The 21986-nt window shown below is 43.2% G+C and overlaps 2 protein-coding genes across 4 annotated transcripts; both read left to right on the top strand.

The window, feature by feature from the left end:
* The first annotated feature begins 935 nt into the window (after positions 1–935).
* On the top strand, positions 936–7006 carry FAM136A (family with sequence similarity 136 member A). The gene is given in 4 exon segments (XM_025354620.1): positions 936–1160; positions 1162–1392; positions 2014–2154; positions 5517–7006. Coding segments are annotated over 4 exon segments (738 nt in total). The 5' UTR covers positions 936–983; the 3' UTR covers positions 5706–7006.
* A 1914-nt stretch (positions 7007–8920) lies between these two features.
* On the top strand, positions 8921–21888 carry SNRPG (small nuclear ribonucleoprotein polypeptide G). 3 transcript variants are annotated; one of them, XM_025355007.1, is made up of 4 exons: positions 8921–9068; positions 12971–12993; positions 14168–14292; positions 21586–21888. In XM_025355007.1, the coding sequence occupies exons 1-4, from the start codon at positions 9037–9039 to the stop codon at positions 21634–21636; spliced, it is 231 nt and encodes a 76-aa protein (XP_025210792.1). In that variant the 5' UTR covers positions 8921–9036; the 3' UTR covers positions 21637–21888. The 3 variants fall into 3 exon arrangements, with proteins under 3 accessions (XP_025210792.1, XP_025210793.1, XP_025210794.1); XM_025355008.1 differs by having other exon boundaries at positions 8927–9068; positions 14168–14289; positions 21586–21882; XM_025355009.1 differs by having other exon boundaries at positions 8960–9519.
* Positions 21889–21986: the final 98 nt, after the last annotated feature.

The raw sequence follows: 21986 nt of genomic DNA, 5'->3' as shown, positions 1-21986 counted from the left end.
CGAGTCCGCATTACTGCACTCCAGCCTGGGTGACAGAATGAGACCTTGTCTCAAAAAACAACAACAACAAATGTGATATGTCTATTCAATAGAATACTACTTAGCAGCAAAAAATAACCAACAACACAGTTCAATATCAAAAGCATTATGCTAAGCAATTTTTAGCAATATGCTATAGAAAAAAAGCCAGACAGAAAAGGAGTACTTATTGAATAATAACATACATATGACATTCTAGAAAGAGAAAATATAATCTACAGTGACAGAAGCAGACCAGTGAGAGCAGGGGTGGGGAGATGGGGAAGAAAGGACGGAGATTGGGACAAGACAGAGTTTGGGTTTTTGTTGTTGTTTAGAGACAGAGTCTCACTGTCGCCCAGGCTGGAGTGCAATGGCGTGATTTCGGCTCACTGCAACCTCTCCCTCCCGGATTCAAGCAATTCTTCTGCCTCAACCTCCCAAATAGCTGGGACTACAGGCATGTGCCACCACACCCGGCTAATTTTTGTGTTTTTAGTAGAGACGGGGTTTCGCCATTTTGGCCAGGCTGGTCTCAAACTCCTGTGCTCAGGTGATCCACCTGCCTCAGCCTCCCAAAGTGCTGGGATTACAGTCCAGTCCTAAGCCACCGCGCCCGGCCGACAGGGTTTGTTAAAACTCATCAAGCAGCACGCCTAAGATCTGGGCATTTATCCGTATGTAAATTACATTAAATTATTTTAAAGAATGTAAAGGTAGGGATCAAGGGAGGGGAGGAGGAAAGGCAAGCAGCAACCGCGGGGCAGGTGTTCCGGTGACTGGTTCCCAGGCGGGAGGACGACGGTGGGCTCTCAGACACCAGCATGCAGTGGCTCCGTTCGGCCGCCAGGTGGGGGGCGTGGGCCAGGGAAGGGCAGGCGGCGAAGGGCGGTGAGGGGGCGGGCCCGTACGCCGATTCTATATGGGCGCCGGCGCGGAGCGCCGCGGGGCAGCGCAGGGTAGCCATGGCGGAGCTGCAGCAGCTGCGGGTGCAGGAGGCGGTGGACTCCATGGTGAAGAGTCTGGAAAGAGAGAACATCCGGAAGATGCAGGTAGCGAGGTTGGGGCCGAACCGGGACCCTCTTCTCAGCGGGTGGGTTCCGGGCCCTTCCCTCAGCCACCACGCGACGCCTGGCACAGCAGACCGCGTCCCCGGAGACCGGGTGTGGGCGGCCCTGGAGTCGCCGCGGCGGCCTCGGACAGGACTTCGGAAGCTTTGGCAGATCGGATGAAATCCGTGTGCCCTCGCCATGCGCGAGGCTGTTTTCCGCCCCGTCCAGCCCGGGGCAGGAGCGTCCCCGGCGGCAGGTGGGAAGCCCCTGGTGGCAGGCGCTCGCCCCACCACCTTCCCCTCTTACGCGGCCCCTTCCACAAGTGAGCGGCCCAAGGCCCAGCAGAGGCGCTGCCAAGGTGAAAGACCAGAAAGGCGAGGGCTTCCGGCCTCCCCGATAGCCAGGTCATGCCCTCTTCTCTTGCGCCCAACTCCGCTTCACACAGCGCGGGTTTCTACACTGTTCTCTGAGCCCCGCAATGCCTCTGTGTGTGTCGGTCCTGCTTCTCTCACGGAGTATGCGTTTCCCAGATAGTGCCCCTTGAGTCATTGATTAGAGGGTTGGCTGCCCTCTGGTGGAATTTGTATTACTAGGTTGCTGACCTCTGAACCCCGTGGAAGAAGCACTAGTTTTCAGAATTTGGCTTCGTCAGACCACCCTACCCTCACCCACTCGGGCATACCTCTGTTCACCCAACCATCGGTGCAACAGGTGCCGATGAGCTAGCAGCAAGGAGACCATGAAACACTACACTAGACATTGAGGATAATTTTCCCCAGTGGTGGTTTTAAGGTCCTGGTGTCTATTCTCAGGGAAGGTGAAAGCAGAAGGTAGAGAGGAAGGTGCAGATATACACATGGCCTTCTAACTCCTGTAGTGCTCCATACTCATCTGTGTCCCCAGAGGCTTTCCTACCTAATCTCTCTCTGCCCTTTCTCCCCAGGGTCTCATGTTCCGATGCAGCGCCAGCTGTTGTGAGGACAGCCAGGCCTCCATGAAGCAGGTGCACCAGTGCATCGAGCGCTGCCATGTGCCTCTGGCTCAAGCCCAGGCTTTGGTCACCAGTGAGTTGGAGAAGTTCCAGGTGAGAAATATCCTAGACATAGCACTCTAGTCTTTGATACAGACTTTTACAGGAGATGACAAGCATTTGTTCAAAACTCTTGGCTTTAGTGTCTTGGTTCTGTTAAGAGTTGTGATAGTCATGGCCAACCAGTTTTCACAGGATTTGAAATTTTGCAAAAAGTCTTGGCAGTCGAGTGCCTTAAGTTGAACATCATTTCCTATAGAAATGATGTAGGCCAAGTGCGGTGGCTCATGCCTGTAATTCCAGCACTTTGGAAGGCTGAGGCCGGTGGATCATGAGAGCAAGAGATCAAGACCATCCTGGCCAACATGGTGAAACCTCATCTCTACTAAAATACAAAAAATTAGCCGGGCGTGGTGGCACGCACCTGTAGTCCCAGATACTAGGGAGGCTGAGGCAGGGGAATCTCTTGAACCCGGGAGGCGGCATTGCAGTGATCCAAGATCACACCACTGCACTCTAGCCTGGCAACAGAGCGAGACTGTCTCAAAAAAAAGAAATGATGTAATGGGGAGTTTCCAGGGGAGTTCATGACCCAGAGCCCTTATACAGTTTGTTGGGGAGAAAGCGTTTGTTTGTTCCTTTTGCCATAACCACCAAATATAATATGTATACTGTATAATATAAAGTTTCCTGACTGGGCGCATAGCTCACGCCTGTAATCCCAACACTTTGGGAGGCCAAGGTGGGTGGATCTCGAGGTCAGGAGTTCGAGACCATCCTGGCCAACATGGTGAAACCCCGTCTCTACTAAAACTACAGAAATTATCCAGGCGTGGTGGTGGGTGCCTGTAATCCCAGCTGCTCGGGAGGCTGAGGCAGGAGAATCGCTTGAAACCAGAAGGCGCAGGTTGCAGTGAGCCAAGATCACGTTCCATTGCACTCTAGCCTGGACAACAAGAGTGAAACTCTGTCTCAAAAAAAAATAATAATGGCCGGGCACGGTGGCTCACACCTGTAGTCCCAGCACTTTGGGAGGCTGAGGAGGGCGGATCACGAGGTCAGGAGATACAGACCATCCTGGCTAATACGGTGAAACCCCATCTCTACTAAAAATACAAAAAATTGGCCGGGCGTGGTGGTGGGCACCTGTAGTCCCAGCTACTCGGGAGGCTGAGGCAGGAGAATGGCGTGAACCTGGGAGGCGGAGCTTGCAGTGAGCTGAGATTGTGCCACTGCACTCCAGCCTGGGCGACAGAGACTCTGTCTCAAAAAATAAAATAAAATAAAAATAAATAAAGTTTCCTAAAACATATTAATTTATTTTTAAAAGAGCAGAATCTCTAGAAAGGTAGGATAGCCTTGAAAAGGTAAAGATTAGAATAACACCCTTCCACCATTTTGTGGACTTATACACCCACCCAGGACTGCCCCTACTTGCTATACCCAGAGGGCCGCCCCTCTGTCACTAAGGAGCAGTCATTTATGTGAATCATTATTACTGTTGACTTACTGATTTCTGGCTCACAAGCCCCTCTGAGGTTACTACAAGAGCTCCCTCTTTCCTTCTCTGGAGCAAAGAGTATCCACAACTTCATTTTACTCCCATCTTCTAAGTATATTTTTCTGGAAGCTGGGGGAAGCAAACCTACTTCCAAGCCAGCCTTTCATAGCCTGAGGTGCCATCCACATGGAAAACTTATACCTAATGTGATACATCTTTACATTCTTCCATTCAAAACTTCAAAGTTAACTGCCATTATGAAGGAATAACTTCTTCAAGATCATGGAACCCCAAAGGGTTTCTTTGTGTTCTTTTTGACAGCTAATTTTATAGATGGGGTCTTTGAAAATTTGATTCTTGGATTGCTCTATAACTCTCCTTGCATTATCTTTTTAGTCCTCTCCAAGTGGACTTCAACTCTTCACTGGACCAGAACTGCTCCTGCCACTCACTTCCATAGGGCCAAATCCGGGGGTCATTTCTCAGTCTTCATCTTACTCTGTCTGCATCATTGACACAATGGATCCCTCTCCTTCTTAAAGCACTTTATTCAGTTGGTCACCAGGATGTCTCACTTGCCTTGTTTTCTGCCTCCTTCCTTAGCCTCCCTTTCTTGCCCTCCTTTGCTATCTCTTCCCCACTCCAGCCTCTGAGCATCAGAATGCCCAGGGCTGTCCTTGTTTTCTTTTCTCCTTTCTGACTACTCCTCTAGTCTCCTCTAGCCTCATAGCTGTAAATATAATCTCTATGCTGACAGCTCCTGCATTTATATCTATAGGCCAGACCTCACTCATAAACTCCACATTCACATATCCAACTAATTCCTCAACATCTCCATTTACTTTGCCTCTTTCCCCTCACTGGAATGTAAGTTCTGTAAGGGTAAGAACTTTGTTTTACTCACTGCTATATTCCCTAACATTAAAAGAGTGCCTGGCACATAGTAGATGCTCAATAAATATTTGTTGAATTGAATGTTTTCCTGTAGAAAGAACAGACTTTAGACCGGGCGTGGTGTCTCGCACCTGTAATCCTAGCACTTTGGGAGGCTGAGGCAGGCGGATCACCTGAGGTCAAGAGTTTGAGACCGACCTGACCAACATAGAGAAACCCCCTCTCTACTAAAAATACAAAATTAGCCGGGCATGGTGGCGCATGCCTGTAATCCCAGCTACTCAGGAGGGCGAGGCAGGAGAATCACTTGAACCTGGGAGGCGGAGGTTGTGGTGAGCCGAGATCATGCCATTGCACTCCCACTCAGGCAACAAGAGCGAAACTCAGTCTAAAAAAAAAAAAAAAAAAAAAAAGTGTTTGTAAGTCTTACAATAACCTCTAGGGACCTCTCATTTCCTGGAAGAATGTTCTGTACAATTTACTCTGTCATTCACTTGCTTTCTAGTAATAGTTTGAGCCCTCCTGGTGCCATCTTCTGTTTGAGTCAAGACAGTCTCGGAAAGCCAAACACAGTGGTTCACACCTATAATCCCAACATTTTGGGAAGCCGAGGAGGGAGGATCACTTGAGCCCAGGAGTTCGAAGCCAGCCTGGGCAACATAGGGAGATCCCATCTCTACAAAAATAATTTCTAAGAAAATATTAGCCAAGAGTGGCGGCTTGTGCCTGTGGTCCTAGCTACTTGAGAGCGGAGGTGGAAAGATAGTGTTAGCCTCGGACGTTGAGTCTGCAAAAGCCATAATTGTGTCACTGCAGCGCAGCACTCCAGCCTGGGCAACAAAGTGAGACTCTGTCTCAAAAAAAAAAAAAAGCCTTGGCCAATCACACTACCATGTCCCTTTAATTGACCAAGATAATACATATTAAACCTGTACCACAGGGCCTAACACATAATGAGCACACAGTAAGTAGATGGAGGCCTTACTCTCAGCTTTTTCTGCCTTCTTCCTTCTTGCCACAGGACCGCCTGGCCCGGTGCACCATGCATTGCAACGACAAAGCCAAAGATTCAATAGATGCTGGGAGTAAGGAGCTTCAGGTGAAGCAGCAGCTGGACAGTTGTGTGACCAAGTGTGTGGATGACCACATGCACCTCATCCCAACTATGACCAAGAAGATGAAGGAGGCTCTCTTATCCATTGGGAAATAAAAGTCTTTGCCAGTGGCCATCGGGGCTGAGGGCAAGAATATATTTTTTATAAGGAATTGGGAATTTTAGTCTTTTAAGCAAGGTTTACAAATGAAGAAATGAAGGATGGCCACAAGTGTAAGGCATATGTCACTTGCCTCTGGACACTGGTTATTTTATGTTTCAGTCCTAAAAAAAATGAAATGGAAAAAAGTGGTGCTAAATCGGGTCAGAGAGATTACAGGAGAGTTTTAGAGCTTATTATTTCCTGTGGCCAGCGCTTGTCCTGGCAATAAGGCTCTCCCCTGTAACAAGCCAGAGCCTTCCAAGGTACCAGACTCTTCTTACTGCACAGGTAGTAACAGGCTGGCAGGTTAGAGTTGGTAGAGTCTGAGAAGAAATATTTTCTCTTTGTTGCCAACATCCTGTTTACCAGAAGTGTCACCATACCATTTTCCATAAGCTGTGAAACAAAATCAATGAGGTCACTAACTTGGAAAGAAAGTTTTCTGGGTCTTTGTTTTGTAGGTTTTGGGTAATTTATACAAGGACATACAAGTTGATCTTAAGATGTGGAATTGGGAGGGAGACTAGTTTGGATAAGAACTTTGAAAAGTTCCTTGTGGATCCCCATTTCTGGTCATCAAGATGTGGATGTATGTTTCTTAAAGTTATTACATGCTGCATCTTTCAGCCTGGAGACCATGCAGAAACATGAGAGGTGATGACACACTAATTATGGGAAGCAGAATTACTGGCTGATGGCCCCTGAGGCTGTGTATAGCAAAATGACAGGACAATCCTGCAGTAACACTTTTCCCTTGAAGAGAAGGGGGTTTTGATTGTGATATATACTAGTATCTAGGAATGAACAGTAAAAGAGGAGCAGTTGGCTACTTTATTATAACAGAGTAATGAAGTACTGGATTTGGAAAAACTGGTTTTATTAGAACAGATGGAATGAAAGCCTAAACCTAACATTGCCTACTTAGCCCCCTGAATTAACAGAGCCCAATTGAGACAAACCCCTGACAATAGGAATTCAAGGGAGAAAAAGTAAGCAACTTGGGCTAGGATGAGCTGACTCCCTTAGAGCAAAGGAGAGGCAGCCCCCATTACCAAATACCATTTTTGTCTGGGGCTTGTGCAGCTGGCAGTATTCCTGCCCTGGCGTGGCAACTTACTGTTTTGATAGCAACTTCATTGTATTTTCACCAACTTATTACTTGAAATTATAGCCTGTCCATTTGCTGTTTCTAGGCTGTGACATATTTTCTTAGTGGTTTGGTTTTAAAAATAAATAAGGTTTAATTTTCTCCCCACTATTGTGTTTTCTTTCCTTATATCTGGGCAGTGAATATATAACTTTCTCAGGATGCTTCTCCTTTTAAAAGGTTAAATGAGTTTTAAATGTCCAGAAGAGCAGAAATTAGTTGTTATGGTTCAGATTCAGAACTGGTTCATTGTAAATGGGAAAAACTTTGAGAGGAGACTAGGACATTGTGACTCGAAGTTCATTAATGTAGAAAAGAAACTATCTATGAGGCTAAAAAGAGAAATTCATTATCTATGTCAGTCTCTAGCTTCAACTAAACACTAATAGCAAGTGGTAGTAAAGGTACAAAGCTATGACCCTGCTAGAAAAAAATAGAGTGTCTAAGATTTTGAGTACTAAGAGAGTGCAAAATATGTGATGAGTTTAAGTCTTTACTATCATTGGTATTTAAATAGAGTCATTCCAGAATATCAGGAATTAACTGAATTTTTGAGAACCATCCCCTATTTAAAATCAACACGGCATTCTATTTCGGTTTAGTCTTCTATAATCCGTGCATTCTCCTATTTTGGGGTAACATAACTGGGAACAAGTCCGAGGCCACTTTTTACACATCTTGACATGAAAAAGGAATACCTTGTATTAGAGAATGTTTGTGTGCTGCACTTCACGTTTTATATACGGGGCAATGGCACATCAGTGAGTTCTGGAGGTAATGTTTGAAAAATTGCAGAACTGCCAGGCATGCTGGCTCATGCCTGTAATCTCAGCACTCTGGGAGCTGGAGGCAGGCGGATCTCTTAAGGCCAGGAATTCGAGAACAGCCTGGGCAACAAAGCAAGACGTCATCTCTACAAAAAAAAAAAAAAAAAATTAGCTGGGTGCAGTGGCTTGCGCCTGTAGTCTAAACAACTCAGGAGGCTGAGGTGGGAGGATTGATTGAGGCCAGGGGTTCGAGGTTGCAGTGAGCCATGATCACATCATGCATCCCAGCCTGGGTGACAGAGCAAGACCTCATCTCAAAACAAAAAAAAAATTTTTTTTGCAAGACCCATCAGTTGGAAATAGATTGAAATTCTTGGAGACAGGCCCAGTCACCTTACTCTCCAATGGTGCAGAGGCTGCTAATTTGCATGTTACCGGAACCCTACTTGGTCTGAAAGTATGCTGTAGGATACCTGCCAAAGAAATATAGAGGCCCGGCTGGGCGCGGGTGGCTCACGCCTGTAATCCTGGCACTTTGGGAGGCCGAGGTGGGCGGATCATGAGGTCAGGAGATCCAGACCATCCCAGCTAACACAGTGAAACCCCATTTTTACTAAAAATACAAAAAATTAGCCGGGCGTGGCGGCGTGTGCCTGTAGTCCCATCTACTCAGGAGGCTGAGGCAGGAGAATGGCATGAACTCAGGAGGCGGAGCTTGCAGTGAGCCGAGACCGAGCCACTGCACTCCAGCCTGGGGGACAGAGCGAGACTGTCTCAGAAAAAAAAAAGAAATATAGAGGCCCATTCCTCCAGGGATCATTATTTGGTATTTTGGTATATATGAAGAAAACAAGCGATACGATCCACGGACATGCGGGATTTGCCGGGTTTGCCCAGAAGTTAGAGAGGGGACTATTATCTCAGTATTCCAATTTTATTTTTTAAATAGAGGAGGGGGTCTCCCTATGTTACCCAAGCTGGTCTCGAACTCCTGGGCTCAAGAGATCCAAAGTTCTGGGATTTACGGCGCCAGTCTTTTTTTTTTTTTTTTTTGGCTGTTCCATAGACAAGAACACGGACACTCCATCGTCAGAATACCCGTTATCTCAATTTTGCACAAGGAAAACCGAATTTAGAAAGGTGCCTAGAGGGCCCACCCCTCTGTCCTGGCCAATCGCTGACGACGCAACCGGAAGCTCAGCAATGACCGAGGCGCTCAGATATCGCGAGGTGAAGTGTTAAAAACTGCCAACAATCGATTGGCTAACTAGGTCGATGACGCCAAACGCAAGACGCCAGGCCTACCGCGGGAGCCTGAGGGAAGCCGTGCATTCAGTTCCAAGGCGTCTGTGAGCCCGCGGAGTATACGCCATGAGCAAAGCTCACCCTCCCGAGTTGAAAAAGTAAGTATGTGTGAGAGCCAAACCGAAGTGGTCGCTTCTTTGCGTCCCCCGAGTCCCTTGGTGTTTCAAGCCGAATGGGTTGAGCCGCTTCACCTTATTTCTTCTTCCGGTCCGAGGTCGCCGGGATCCCGGCCAGGCTCCGGCGCATGAGACGTGAAGCCCGCGCAGAGCTCGCGCGTTGGCGTGGTTACCGCCGGCAGCCACCGCACCTCCTTCTGGCCGACTAGTCTCTCTGTCCCGCGCTCCGGCCCCTAGTCACCCGGCGCTGTCCTTCGTTCCTTGAAGATCTCCAATGCCAGCTTTTGTTGAACATCTCTAATAGCATCATATTCTAGAGGGCTAGAGGGGGAAATTCTCTAAAGGAACTAAGGAGGGGATGGAAGGGAAGTGTTTTTAAAACTACGTGAGGCATCCGAATCCAAAAGCCACTTTAGCCTTAGAGAATGTGTTTGTAGGTGTTTCTTTGAGCTTTTACTTAGAAACCTCATTCTTTTTTCTTGCCTATTTTTACATTAAGCTTGAATGTCATGTGTTATCTTGCTCTGATATTGAAACTATGTAAGAACATTCATTTCTAAAATTAATGTTCTAAAAAATAAAATTTTTTTTAGAACATTCATTTTTTTCTAATCAGAGAAGGCTATTTTTTTGAAGTTTTTTTAACACACCCAGTAAAGACAAACAACTTTAAGGAGGAGAGCCTTAATTTATGTAGGACTCAACGTAAAACTTTAAACTCCTCAAATACTTTTTGACTGGACTTAACAGGTTATGTGTTTCCTCAGTACGTCTCTGTTTTGCTTGTACTCCCTGATGCTGGAATTCTACATGTATTAATTGGATTGCACAGAGGATGCAAAATTTTTACAGGAATCAATTTTTTCTGGTGTAGCATGTGGTTGGCTTTGTGTATAGTTCATTTATTACCAGGCCCCTGGAAGTCAGACATAAGGAAAAGTTCCTATTTAATAATTTTGCGGCCAGTGGCGGTGACTCACGCCTGTAATCCCAGCACTTTGGGAGGCCAAGGTGGGTGGATCACCTGAGGTCAGGAGTTCGAGAGCAGCCTGGCCAACATGGTGAAACCCCCGTCTCTACTAAAAATACAAAAAATTAGCCAGGAATGGTGGCGCGCGCCTGTAGTCTCAGCTACTCGGGAGGCTGAGGCAGGAGAATCGCTTGAACCCGGGAAGTGGAGGCTGCAGTGAGTCAAGATCTCGCAATTGCCCTCCAGCCTGGGCAACAAGAGCGAAACTCTGTTTCAAATAATAATAATATTGCATTTAAAGGTATATTTGTATCAAAGCCATCTTTTGTATGAAAACTACTTTCATGTATATTTTAGTTAGGTCTGTTAAGGAATTAATTATTAAAACATAGCCCAACGTTAGAAAAATAGAAGTTAGAAATTATTGTGAAAATTATTCTTTTTATCTGAAAGTTATTTTATTGGTGAGTTGGTGATGTAAGTATCCTCTGGATTCATCAGGGACTGGTGAAATGGTGATTTTTCTTTTTTTAAACAAAAGGACCATTCTCTACTTGTAATCTAAGATTTTATTTGTGATTCATAACATAGTTTTTGAAAATTTCAGAGAAGGAAGCTAGTTTTAATACCTTTCTCTTCTCATCCATAGGTTTCATGAATTGTGAAATCCTGTGAGATCTGCCGTCAAAATGACTTTCAAATTTTTTCTTCCTTTGCTTTCTCACTGATAGCATCTTCTTTTACACCATTATGCCCTCTTTCTGGCTTAGCGTAACTCAGGGGTTCTTAAATGGGGGGTAAGGAATCTGGTGACACCAGGGATGCTGCTAAACATCCTACCGTTATTCGGCTGCCCCCAACAATACAAAATTACCTGGTCCCAAATGTCATTAGTGCAGAAGTTGAGATACACTGGCTTAACCGAATGCTTCCTTCCACTTCTTAAAATTTGCTGCCACAGTGGTCTTGCCAGTGACAGCTTTAATAATTTATCACAGTATGCAAAACTGAATCTATACTTAAGCCAGCATTCAAACGCCAAACCTTACAGCTGCTAATACTCACGTGTTCCCTTCTCTAGTCAGACTGAACTATTTGTGTTTGCTCTCACTTGCTGTGTGACTTCGAAAAATTGATTTACCTTTTCCAAGCCTAGTTCTCCATCTGTAAAAACGGTAGAAATGACAGACCATAATTGCATGCAAAGTCATTGTAAAGATTGTATAAGATATTGTGTTATATTTGATATGTTTTATGTATCTTATTAAAATAGTTTTGTTCATCATACTTCATAAATATGTGTGTATATATTATATATAATATGTAATATATATTACATATATAATTTTACATATAATATTACACATATATTATATATTACATATTTTTATATATATATATATTTTTTTTTTTTTTTTTGAGATGGAGTTTCGCTCTTACTTCCCAGGCTGGAGTGCAATGGTGCAATCTCGGCTTACCGCAACCCGTGCCTCCCGGGTTCAAGCAATTCTCCTGCCTCAGCCTTCCGAGTAGCTGGGACTACAGGCATGCACCACCACACCCGGCTAATTTTTTTTTTTTTTTTTTTTTTTTTTTTTTAGTAGAGACGGGGTTTCTCCATGTTCATGTTCATCAGGCTGGTCTTGAACTCCCGACCTCAAGTGATCCACCTGTCTCAGCCTCCCAAAGGGCTGGGATTATAGGCGTGAGCCACTGCACATGGCCCATAAATATATTTTCACTTGTAAATGTATCTACTCCCTTCTTCAGTCATGCTCCTTGTTTTATATTTACATTCTCCCATGATAATCCTATACATTAAAATTGACTAAGTGCCCCACTTCATGGCCCATATACTAAACTTTTTTTTCCATTTTTTTATATTTTAAAATTTGAATGAAATTTCATGTTTTCTGGCCTATAAATGGAAGAGGTTAAAAACTGGTTTGACTGATGGCTTAGTATTCTCGTATTCCACTAAAATAGAATTTTCTTTTAATTCATATTGTTTGAAGTTTCAAATGTGCATTTATTATACTAAAGTATACTTAAATGTTGAAGACTACCCTGAACATTTATGCTTGATGCTTTAATATTAAATGAACACTATTTATCTCAAATATAAAATACTTGTTGAATTGGATATGATTTGATTACTGTTTGCTGTCTTTACAACTTAGTTTTGGAAATAACCAAATGTAAGCAAGTCTTTGTTTTTCTCTTATGACTATAAAATCCAATCATTGAAAATTAGGTCAGCGAGACCAGATGTGGTAGCTCATGCCTGTGTAATCCCAGCAGCACTTTAGGAGACTGAGGGGGAGCATATTTTTTGAGGCCAGGAATTCAAGACCAGCTTGGCAACATAGTGAGACTCCATCTCTTTAAAAAAAAAAAAAAAGAAAGAAACTTCGGTCAATGAAACAACATAGTGTTGAACAATAAGAATGTTTTCATAATTCACATTAGTATTCTCTACTTTATGTAGATTAATATAGTTTAAATATATTTCATTTTTATTGTCTTTCCTCTTCCCAAGTTACTTTGCGTCGTAGAATGTCTAATTTAGGTAACCTTTATGCCCCCTCTCTTTTTTTTTTTAACCTGAGACAGGGTTTCACTCTACTGCCCAAGCTGGAGTGCAGTGGCGCATTCATGGCTCACTGCAGACTCAACTTCACAGGCTCCAGTGATTCTCCGACCTCAGCCTCCTAAAGTGCTGGGATTACAGGCATGAGCTACCTCGCCCTACTCCCTCACTCTTTACAGCAATACAGTATTTTTACTATTTTAAATTTCATTATTCCCATTGTATAAATTTTAGCAAATTATCTTAACTGTACCTATTTATGTACTTGTTTATGCTTAAATTTTTTTAATTGGTTATATAATCTTTACCCTTTTCCTTTTTCAGATTTATGGACAAGAAGTTATCATGTAAGTTTGTTGTTGTTTTGGAGTTTTTTTAAATCATTCAGTTGCTTTTTACGTGTGTCTTAGCAATATGTTTGGAGCAACTTTATAAAAATTTAAAGCACACAGGACCTCTAATTCATATCCATTAATTAAACGGATTACTTAATCCTAACTTGACAATTTTATTTACCTAATTTCTGATATTGAATTAATTTAACAGCACTTCAGACTTTATCTTATATAAGCCTTTCCTCACTCTGGCAAAATTAACAGGATTTATCAACCTTTTTTCTTTTTTTTTTTTTTTTTTTTTTTTTGAGACGGAGTCTCGCTCTGTCGCCCAGGCTGGAGTGCAGTGGCCGGATCTCAGCTCACTGCAAGCTCCGCCTCCCGGGTTCACGCCATTCTCCGGCCTCAGCCTCCCGAGTAGCTGGGACTACAGGCGCCCGCCACCTCGCCCGGCTAGTTTTTTGTATTTCTTAATAGAGACGGGGTTTCACCGTGTTAGCCAGGATGGTCTCGATCTCCTGACCTCGTGATCCACCCGTCTCGGCCTCCCAAAGTGCTGGGATTACAGGCTTGAGCCACCGCGCCCGGCCAGCCTTTTTTCTTTAAACAAGCTACAAAGGACTTAGACAAGGAACAATTATTTTGTTTCTTGGGAATATGTAGGAATAACAGATTTGTTCAATTTATCTAAAAATCTGACCCACGCAGTATTTGAAATATATGTAGGGGAAAAAACCGTGAGTGTTAGAAGCAAGCAGCCTTCAGCTTGAGTCTCACTTCTACCATACAGTAGCTGTATAACCATAAACCCAGTTACTTAAAAGCTTGGGCACGGTGGCTTACACCTGTAATCCCAGCACTTTGGGAAGCCAAAGCAGAAGGATCCCTTGAGCTCAGGAGTTGGAGACCAGCCTGGGCAACATAGGGAGCCCCCATCTTTATAAAAATTTTAAAAAGCTCTAAAGTTTAGTTCTGTCCGATAAAGTAAGGATAATACTACTTTTTAGGATTCTTATAAATTAAAATGTGGAAGTAAATACAAAAATGTTTAACCCAGTTCTTGGCATACAGTAAGGATAGTGGGTCAAACATCTTAAATACTTGTGTTTTATCCCACCTGATTTCTAGTGAATGCTTGATAGCTAATGGACAGTTTATCTAAAACATCTTTTTCCCTTTTTAATAGTGAAATTAAATGGTGGCAGACATGTCCAAGGAATATTGCGGGGATTTGATCCCTTTATGAACCTTGTGATAGATGAATGTGTGGAGATGGCAACTAGTGGGCAACAGAACAATATTGGAATGGTGGTAAGTAAAGATACAAGATTTCTCTTGGATATTTCATTTTTCTTTTGGAATGTGTATTAACTTTCCTAGTTAGTAACCCCCAGAAATGGCAAATAATAGGCAAGATTAGACTTTCCATCTCCTTTTTAGTTGAACATATGGCAGTTACACAGATGTGGTAATATCCTGGTTACCTGTAGGTAATATCTCAACTATACAGAACCTAAGGTCCTAGGGCTTGAAACAGCTGTTGGAAATCCTTTTTGAGCTTTATTCTACAATAGAGGCTCATAGTTGGTCCTTCATTAGAGCAGGAGTTCTGAAACCTTAACATGTATATGAATCCCCAGGGAATCTTGTTAAAATGAAGATTCTACTTCAGTAGGTGTGGGGCGGAACTTATTAAGGTTTTGCATTTTTGCTAATGCCTAATGCAGATCTGCCAGTTCACAGATAACACTTTCTGATTTTACTTGCATACATAGTTAACCTGGGTTTTCTGGTTTACCATACCCAAAATTTTAAGGTAGCCAAGGTAAACGTTACAAGGGATAATCACAGTGACAGTTACTCACATGAGAGAAAAAGCAGGAAAAAATTAAAAAGCACATACTGAGCCCTCATAGGATTAAACATTCCTACATTCATTGGGCTGTAGTTTTAGTGATTACTGAAGAAGAGTTTTGATACCCCCACTTTGAGTCCTTCTTTGTCTAACACAGGACAACATACCTAATAAAGTGGTAGACCCAAAGTTATTGAAAAAGGTGAGCCAAAAAGGACAACTTACTTTTAGCAAATTATTAAGCATAAAGACCTCCAAGGAGTGTTAAGAGTTGCTAATTATTAGCCTTGATTTATTAACTTTGATTTTTAAGTTTGAGCAGTACAGTTGAAGATAGACCTATTTTGACATCTCTGCCTGTTTAATTTTTTTACATACCATTCTTTCTAAAGTTTGTGTTATTACTTTTTTCAGATACTTATTTCGGATACTTATTTCAGTTACTTTTTCATTACTATATTTTGAAAAGCAAATCGATAGTCATGACTGAAAAAACAGTTTAGAGTCTCCAGATACCACACTGTACCCCCAAGTTCCTTGTAAATTGACTTGTCTTTCAGGTATATTCCCTTGTGAGCTTCTGTTGAATAAGGCTGCCAGCATCATTAGTAGACAAGTCCTTATAAAAACACTTTCTGGATACCCCAAGATTTTCCTCTAAGCCCTTATTTTTACAAATAAATTTTCATTCTAATAGAAGCTGGATTCGGTTTTTAGTTCCTTGCAACAAATTTGCTGAAAAGGATTCAGGAAGGAATCCTAATTGTCAATTCTGCTTTGAGAAAATTAGAGAATTATATAACACACTGCTCATTGGAATTTTATCAGAGAAGGAATAGAGCATCCCTCTGTCAATTTTCCCCCAAAACTTTATGGACTTAATTTTCTTTGCACAGAAATTAGTTGAAAGCACTGCCATCCCAAGTCATTTAAGTAATGATTACCTACTTAGTGTGTTGGGCAGCCTCCTGTTCCATCTCTGAGGTTTAGGTGACACACACACCCCCAACCCCCAGCCGAAGAAAAAAAAAAGTTTTCATCAACAGACAATGATTCTTGCTGCTGAGTGTTCACTTTGAAAAAGAAATAATATGGCCGGGCGCGGTGGCTCAAGCCTGTAATCCCAGCACTTTGGGAGGCCGAGACGGGCGGATCACGAGGTCAGGAGATCGAGACCATCCTGGCTAACACGGTGAAACCCCGTCTCTACTAAAAAAATACAAAAAACTAGCCGGGCGAAGTGGCGGGCGCCTGTGGTCCCAGCTACTCGGGAGGCTGAGGCAGGAGAATGGCGTAAACCCGGGAGGCGGAGCTTGCAGTGAGCTGAGATCCGGCCACCGCACTCCAGCCTGGGCGACAGAGCCAGACTCAGTCTCAAAAAAAAAAAAAAAAAAAAAAAAAAAAAAAAGAAATAATAATACATCAGTCTTCTTCAATAAAAAGACATTTTAAAAGGCAAGAACAGAGATGAACTTTTTGACTTTTCTAAAGTTGGAAGAAGGGAAACAAATAGGTTAAGATTTTGTTCATTTTGTTAGAAGTTGTTTGACAAAGGACAGTTGGTTTCGATATTACCTTGTCCAAGTCAGTGATCCATTGAGGCCACTGAAATTACTTAATACTGTTTTATTGCAGTTATGTGTGTATTGGCTGGGCACAGTGGCTCACATCTATAATCCCAGCAGTTTGAGAGGCTGAAGCAGGAGGATCTCTTGAGCCCAGGAGTTCAAGATCAGCTTGGGCAACATAGTGAGACCTCATCTCTACAAAAAATTTAGAAAATTAGCTGGGCATGGTGGTGTGCACCTGTAGTCCCAGCTACTCAGGAGGCTGAGGCAGGAAGATCACCTGAACCCAGGAAGTCGAAGCTGCAGTGAGCTGAGATCACACCACTGCACTCCAGTCTGTGTGACAGAGCGAGATCCTGTCTCAAAAAGAAAAAGGATGTGTGTGTGTTTTCAGGAGTTTGTTTTTAACCTGTCAGCTGGATCATTACCTAATGATAAATCTCAACTATTTCCTTTTTTTTTTTTTTTTTTTTTTGAGGCGGAGTCTCGCTCTGTCGCCCAGGCTGGAGTGCAGTGGCCGGATCTCAGCTCACTGCAAGCTCCGCCTCCCGGGTTTACGCCATTCTCCTGCCTCAGCCTCCGGAGTAGCTGGGACTACAGGCACCCGCCACCTCGCCCAGCTAGTTTTTTGTATTTCTTAGTAGAGACAGGGTTTTCACAGTGTTAGCCAGGATGGTCTCGATCTCCTGACCTCGTGATCCGCCCGTCTCAGCCTCCCAAAGTGCTGGGATTACAGGCTTGAGCCACCGCGCCCGGCCCAATCTCAACTATTTTCTGAGACATCCCCTGAGTTGTCAGTGGCATCGCCTCTATCTTACATTTTATTATGTTACATAATTCAGGCACTCTTGCTAGAGTTGTGCTTCTGTAGCATCATTGAAGCACAACAAAAGGAGCAGTATGTAATTCTGGACCTGATGGTTCAAGTTTGATTTGGAGAATTAGGCCTCAAACACAGTGGCAAAGAGGAATAGCACTACAGTAGGCCTCCTTTATCCTCAGAGTAGGTACCAGAAACCACAGATGGTAGTGAACCCTTTGCACAAATTTTGTGTGTGTGTGTGTGTGTGTGTGTGTGTGTGACAGAGTCTCACTCTGTTACCCAGGCTGGAGTGCAAAGGTGTGGTCTCAGCTCACTGCAATTCCGCCTCCTGGGTTCAAGCAATTGTCCTGCTTCAGCTTCCCAAGTAGCTGGGACTATAGGCACACACCACCACACCCAGCTAATGTTTGTATTTTTAGTAGAGACAGGGTTTCAGTATGTTGGCCAGGCTAGTCTCAAAACTCCTGACCATGTGATCCACCTGCCTTGGCCTCCCAAAGTGCTGGGATTACAGGCATGAGCCACCACACCTGGCCAGCACGAATTTCTTTTTACTGCTTCACAATCTCACAGAAGATTCGTCCTTACCATAAATCTTAGCAGTCTCAACATATGATTCTTTTTCTTATTAAGTCAAGAACTTGTACCTTTTCACTTAAAGGAAGCACTTTACAGCTTCTCTTTGGCATATCTATGTTGCCAGCATCACTGCTCTTATACTTTCAGGCTATTATTAAGTGAAATAAGGGTTACTTGAACACAGGTAACCCTTTGATAGCACAACAGTCAGTCAGAAAACTGAGATAACTGATTAATGGGCAGCATGGAGATGCTAGACAAAGGATAATCCACGTCCAGGGACAGTATCATCACACTGTGAGGTATCATCACACTGCTCAGAACAGCATGCAATGTAAAACTTATGGATTGTCTGTTTCTGGGATTATACATTTAATGTTTTTGGACCACAGATAAGATGGGACAAAGTTCACCATCTAACCTTATTTTCTAAATAATATCTGACAAGACAAGTGTGTAAATTTAGCAGGGAGGTAGGCAGGAAGACTAACTTTTCTTGCTTTGGTCAGTGAGATGTGATGTTCAACATCTGTTGCCAAAAAAAAAAGTAGGGAATTTAAAAGTCTGATAACTGGCCAGGTGCAGTGGCTCACACCTGTAATCCAGCACTTTGGGAGGCCAAGGCAGGAGGATCACTTGAGACTAGGAGTTTGAGATCAGCCTGGGCAACATGGTGAGACCCTGTCTCTACAGAAAATTTAAAAATTAGCCCAGCTTGGTGGCTCATAACTCTGGTCCCAGCTACTTGAGAGGCTGAAGTGGGAGGATCACTTGAGCCCAGGAGGTCAAGGCTGCAGTTAGCTGTGATAGAACCACTGCATTCCAGCTTGGGTTAACAGAGCAAGACCCTGTCTCAAAATAATAATAATAATAATAATTAAAATAAAATTCTGATAACTGGGTAAGCATATTTCTACTCCTGGCTTATTCTGGGCACGGTGATGTGCGCCTGTAGTCCCAGCTACTCAAGAGGCTGAGGAGGGAGAACCACTTGAGCCTAGGAATTTGAGGATGCAATATGCAGTGATTGTGCCTGTGAATAGCCAGTCTACTGCAGTCTGGTTAGCATAGCTAGTCCCAGTCTCAAAAAAATGGAGGGGAGCTGTATTCTTACTGGGTTTTGTTGTTGGCTTGAGACAAAGTCTCACTCTGTCACTGAAGCCAGAGTGCAGTACCATGGAGCTTGGTTTACTGTGGTCTCAACTTCCCTGGGCTAAGTTGATCCTCCCACCTCAGCCTCCCGAGTAGCTGGAACAGAGGTGTACACCACCACCCTCAAATAATTTTTGTATTTTTTGTAGAGACAGGGTTTTATCATGTTGTCCAGACTGGTGTCAAACTCCTGGGCTCAAGCTATCTGCCCACCTGGGCCTCCTAAAGTGCTGGGATTATAGGCGTGAGCCACCGTGCCTAGCCATTCTCTTTTAAATCTGCTCTTTACTACCTTATCATACTTATTGCTGATAATTGGCTGCCAGGTTCCAAGACACTTTTCCTACCAATTGTGTTCCCTTCTATTCTGTCAGCTGCAGTATTCACATGTAAGTTCTTTGATTCATATTTACCAGGTACTTGAGCCCTCTGTGTGCCTGCTACTATTTTAGGCACTAGGGTTTTGCACCAAAGCCCCTGGCCTCATAAAATTTACATTTGCATGGAGAACACAATAAATCACAGTGTATGTGTAAATAAAACAAGCATGATACGGGGAGAAAAGAACAAGTTACAACTACTTTTACTCTAGCTGCCTATAAGCATAGCTCCAGTTTGAATCTTTTTAGAATGCCTCCATTTCTAATAAACACCTCAAAATTATTACATTACTTATCCTTTTCCTCCTGTACCCCTCCATTCACCTATCCAGTTCTACTTGACTGATGGGTGATCTATCGATTATTATGATCTATGGTCTATTAGGGACTTCTTGTTTTTAGTCCCCTAGCCTTCCTGTTTCACTTATTTTTCTACCCCTCTTGAATTCATTTACCAGCTGATTCATCTATACTCTGATGTTTGTTTTTGTTTTGTTTTTTTGACAAAAGACAATTTTGCTCTTGTTGCCCACGCTGGAGTGCAGTGGCGCTATCTTGGCTCACCACAACCTCCACCTCCCGGGTTCAAGTGATCCTCCTGCCTCAGCCTCCTGAGTAGCTGGGATTACAGGCATGTGCCATCACACCCAGCTAATTTTGTATTTTTAGTAGAGATGGGGTTTCTCCATGTTGGTCAGGCTAGTCTTGAACTCCTGACCTCAGGTGATCCACCCACCTTGGCCTCCCAAAGTGCTGGGATTACAGGCGTGAGACACCACACCCCCTGATAAGTATTCTTATCTTCATTTATGGCTTATCTACTAGGTCAAGCACTATTCTCCTAGGGCCCTTTTTTAATAACCTTTCTGCCTCTAGGTTCTGTCCTTTTCAAACTTTGGTGTATTTATATATCTTGTTGCCAGGACACTTATGATTGTCATTCCCCCAAATGTGAAACTCTCACTGGCTCATTGTTAGTTTCTGATGTCCTCCAAACACTAAGATTGGCATTTGAAGCTTTCCAAGATTGAGTGCCAAGTATCTTTGTTTCCTGATTCTCTTCATGAACTTTTTACTGCATTCAAATTAGATTACTTCCTTATCCTCTTATACTTTGTCTTCATCTCGGTTCTGTCTAGAATTTCCTAAAATCTCCTTTTCAAAATTCTACCCAATTTCCAAGACCCAGGTAAAATGTCATTTTCATAAAGCATGCCTTTCACAATTTCCCATCCTGGTTTGTTCCCTAAATGATCTTATACCTCCAGACTGTACCTAACATACTCTACTGTACATATTTTACTCATTAATTTTTGGATCCCATAGAGTCAGGGATGGGCATTTAGAGTCCTGCATTTTTTTTTTTTTTTTTTTTTTTTTTTTGAGGCGGAGTCTCACTCTGTCACCCAGGCTGGAGTGCAGTGGCCAGATCTCAGCTCACTGCAAGCTCCGCCTCCCGGGTTGACGCCATTCTCCGGCCTCAGCCTCCCGAGTAGCTGGGACTACAGGCGCCCGCCACCTCGCCCGGCTAGTTTTTTGTATTTCTTAATAGAGACGGGGTTTCACCGTGTTAGCCAGGATGGTCTCAATCTCCTGACCTCGTGATCCACCCGTCTCGGCCTCCCAAAGTGCTGGGATTACAGGCTTGAGCCACCGCGCCCGGCCGCCAAGTCCTGCATTTTAAAAGATGAAATTAGGGCCAGATGTGATAGCTCACACCTGTAATCCCAGCACTTTGTGAGACTGGGGTGAGCAGATCACTTGAGGTCAGGAGTTTGAGACCATCCTGGCCAACATGGTGAAACCCTGTCTCTACTAAAAATACAAAAATTAGCTGGGCGTGGTAGAGGGGCTTCTGTAATCCTAGCTACTTGGGAGGCTGAGGCAGGAGAATCGCTTGAACCTGGGTGGCAGAGGCTGCAGTGAACCAAGATTGCACCACTACACTCTAGCCTGGGCAACAGAGTGAGACTCTGACTCAAAAAAAAAAAAAAAGAAAGGTGAAATTAAGTCATTGGAGACTTGGCATTAGAATCTCACAAAGCTAATTGTTAGCCTTAAATCTAGAAGATGTCGGTCTTACAAAGGGCTTAGAGTTGTTTGGTGACCTTTTGGCTTGAACAAAGCTTTACAAAACAAACTGACATGTAGTATTGAAAAACCATTAATGATTTGGTGAAAATTCTTAAATCATCATAGTTATGTTGTTACATGAGTTCTTTTCAAATTTATTCTTCTCTTTCTTAGGTAATACGAGGAAATAGTATCATCATGTTAGAAGCCTTGGAACGAGTATAAATAATGGCTGTTCAGCAGAGAAACCCATGTCCTCTCTCCATAGGGAAATTAGGTCATATACATTTTCATATTAGACTTTTTGTTAAATAAACTTTTGTAATAGTCAAAAATGCTTTCTCAAATGTTCTGAATATAGAATATTAGCTCTCATTCCAATTTTTTCTAACATGAATTTTCCTGGTTGACACTGATATCAAAGGGTTTTATGCATTAAAGTGGAAGAATCTTATTAAATGTGAAACATGGCAAGGATTCCTTTTGTCCGTCTTTCAACACTAAACAGATAAGTTGCAAACATGAATGAGTTTCTTCTAAAACACTAATTTTCAAAACTTAAGAATAGTAACTTT

The sequence above is a fragment of the Theropithecus gelada genome, chromosome 13 (assembly GCF_003255815.1).
Source record: "Theropithecus gelada isolate Dixy chromosome 13, Tgel_1.0, whole genome shotgun sequence".
Classification (NCBI taxonomy): domain Eukaryota; kingdom Metazoa; phylum Chordata; class Mammalia; order Primates; family Cercopithecidae; genus Theropithecus; species Theropithecus gelada.
The sequence above is the reverse complement of the archived record's forward strand: the minus strand, read 5'-3'. Positions and strand labels throughout refer to the sequence as shown.

Excerpts from the sequence above, each read along its gene's own strand:
- SNRPG (XM_025355007.1), top strand. The coding sequence starts at position 9,037 with ATGAGCAAAGCTCACCCTCCCGAGTTGAAAAA. Across the intron at positions 9,069-12,970 it reads CACCCTCCCGAGTTGAAAAA|ATTTATGGACAAGAAGTTAT; the intron begins GTAAGTATGTGT and ends TTCCTTTTTCAG. Across the intron at positions 14,293-21,585 it reads AGAACAATATTGGAATGGTG|GTAATACGAGGAAATAGTAT; the intron begins GTAAGTAAAGAT and ends TCTCTTTCTTAG.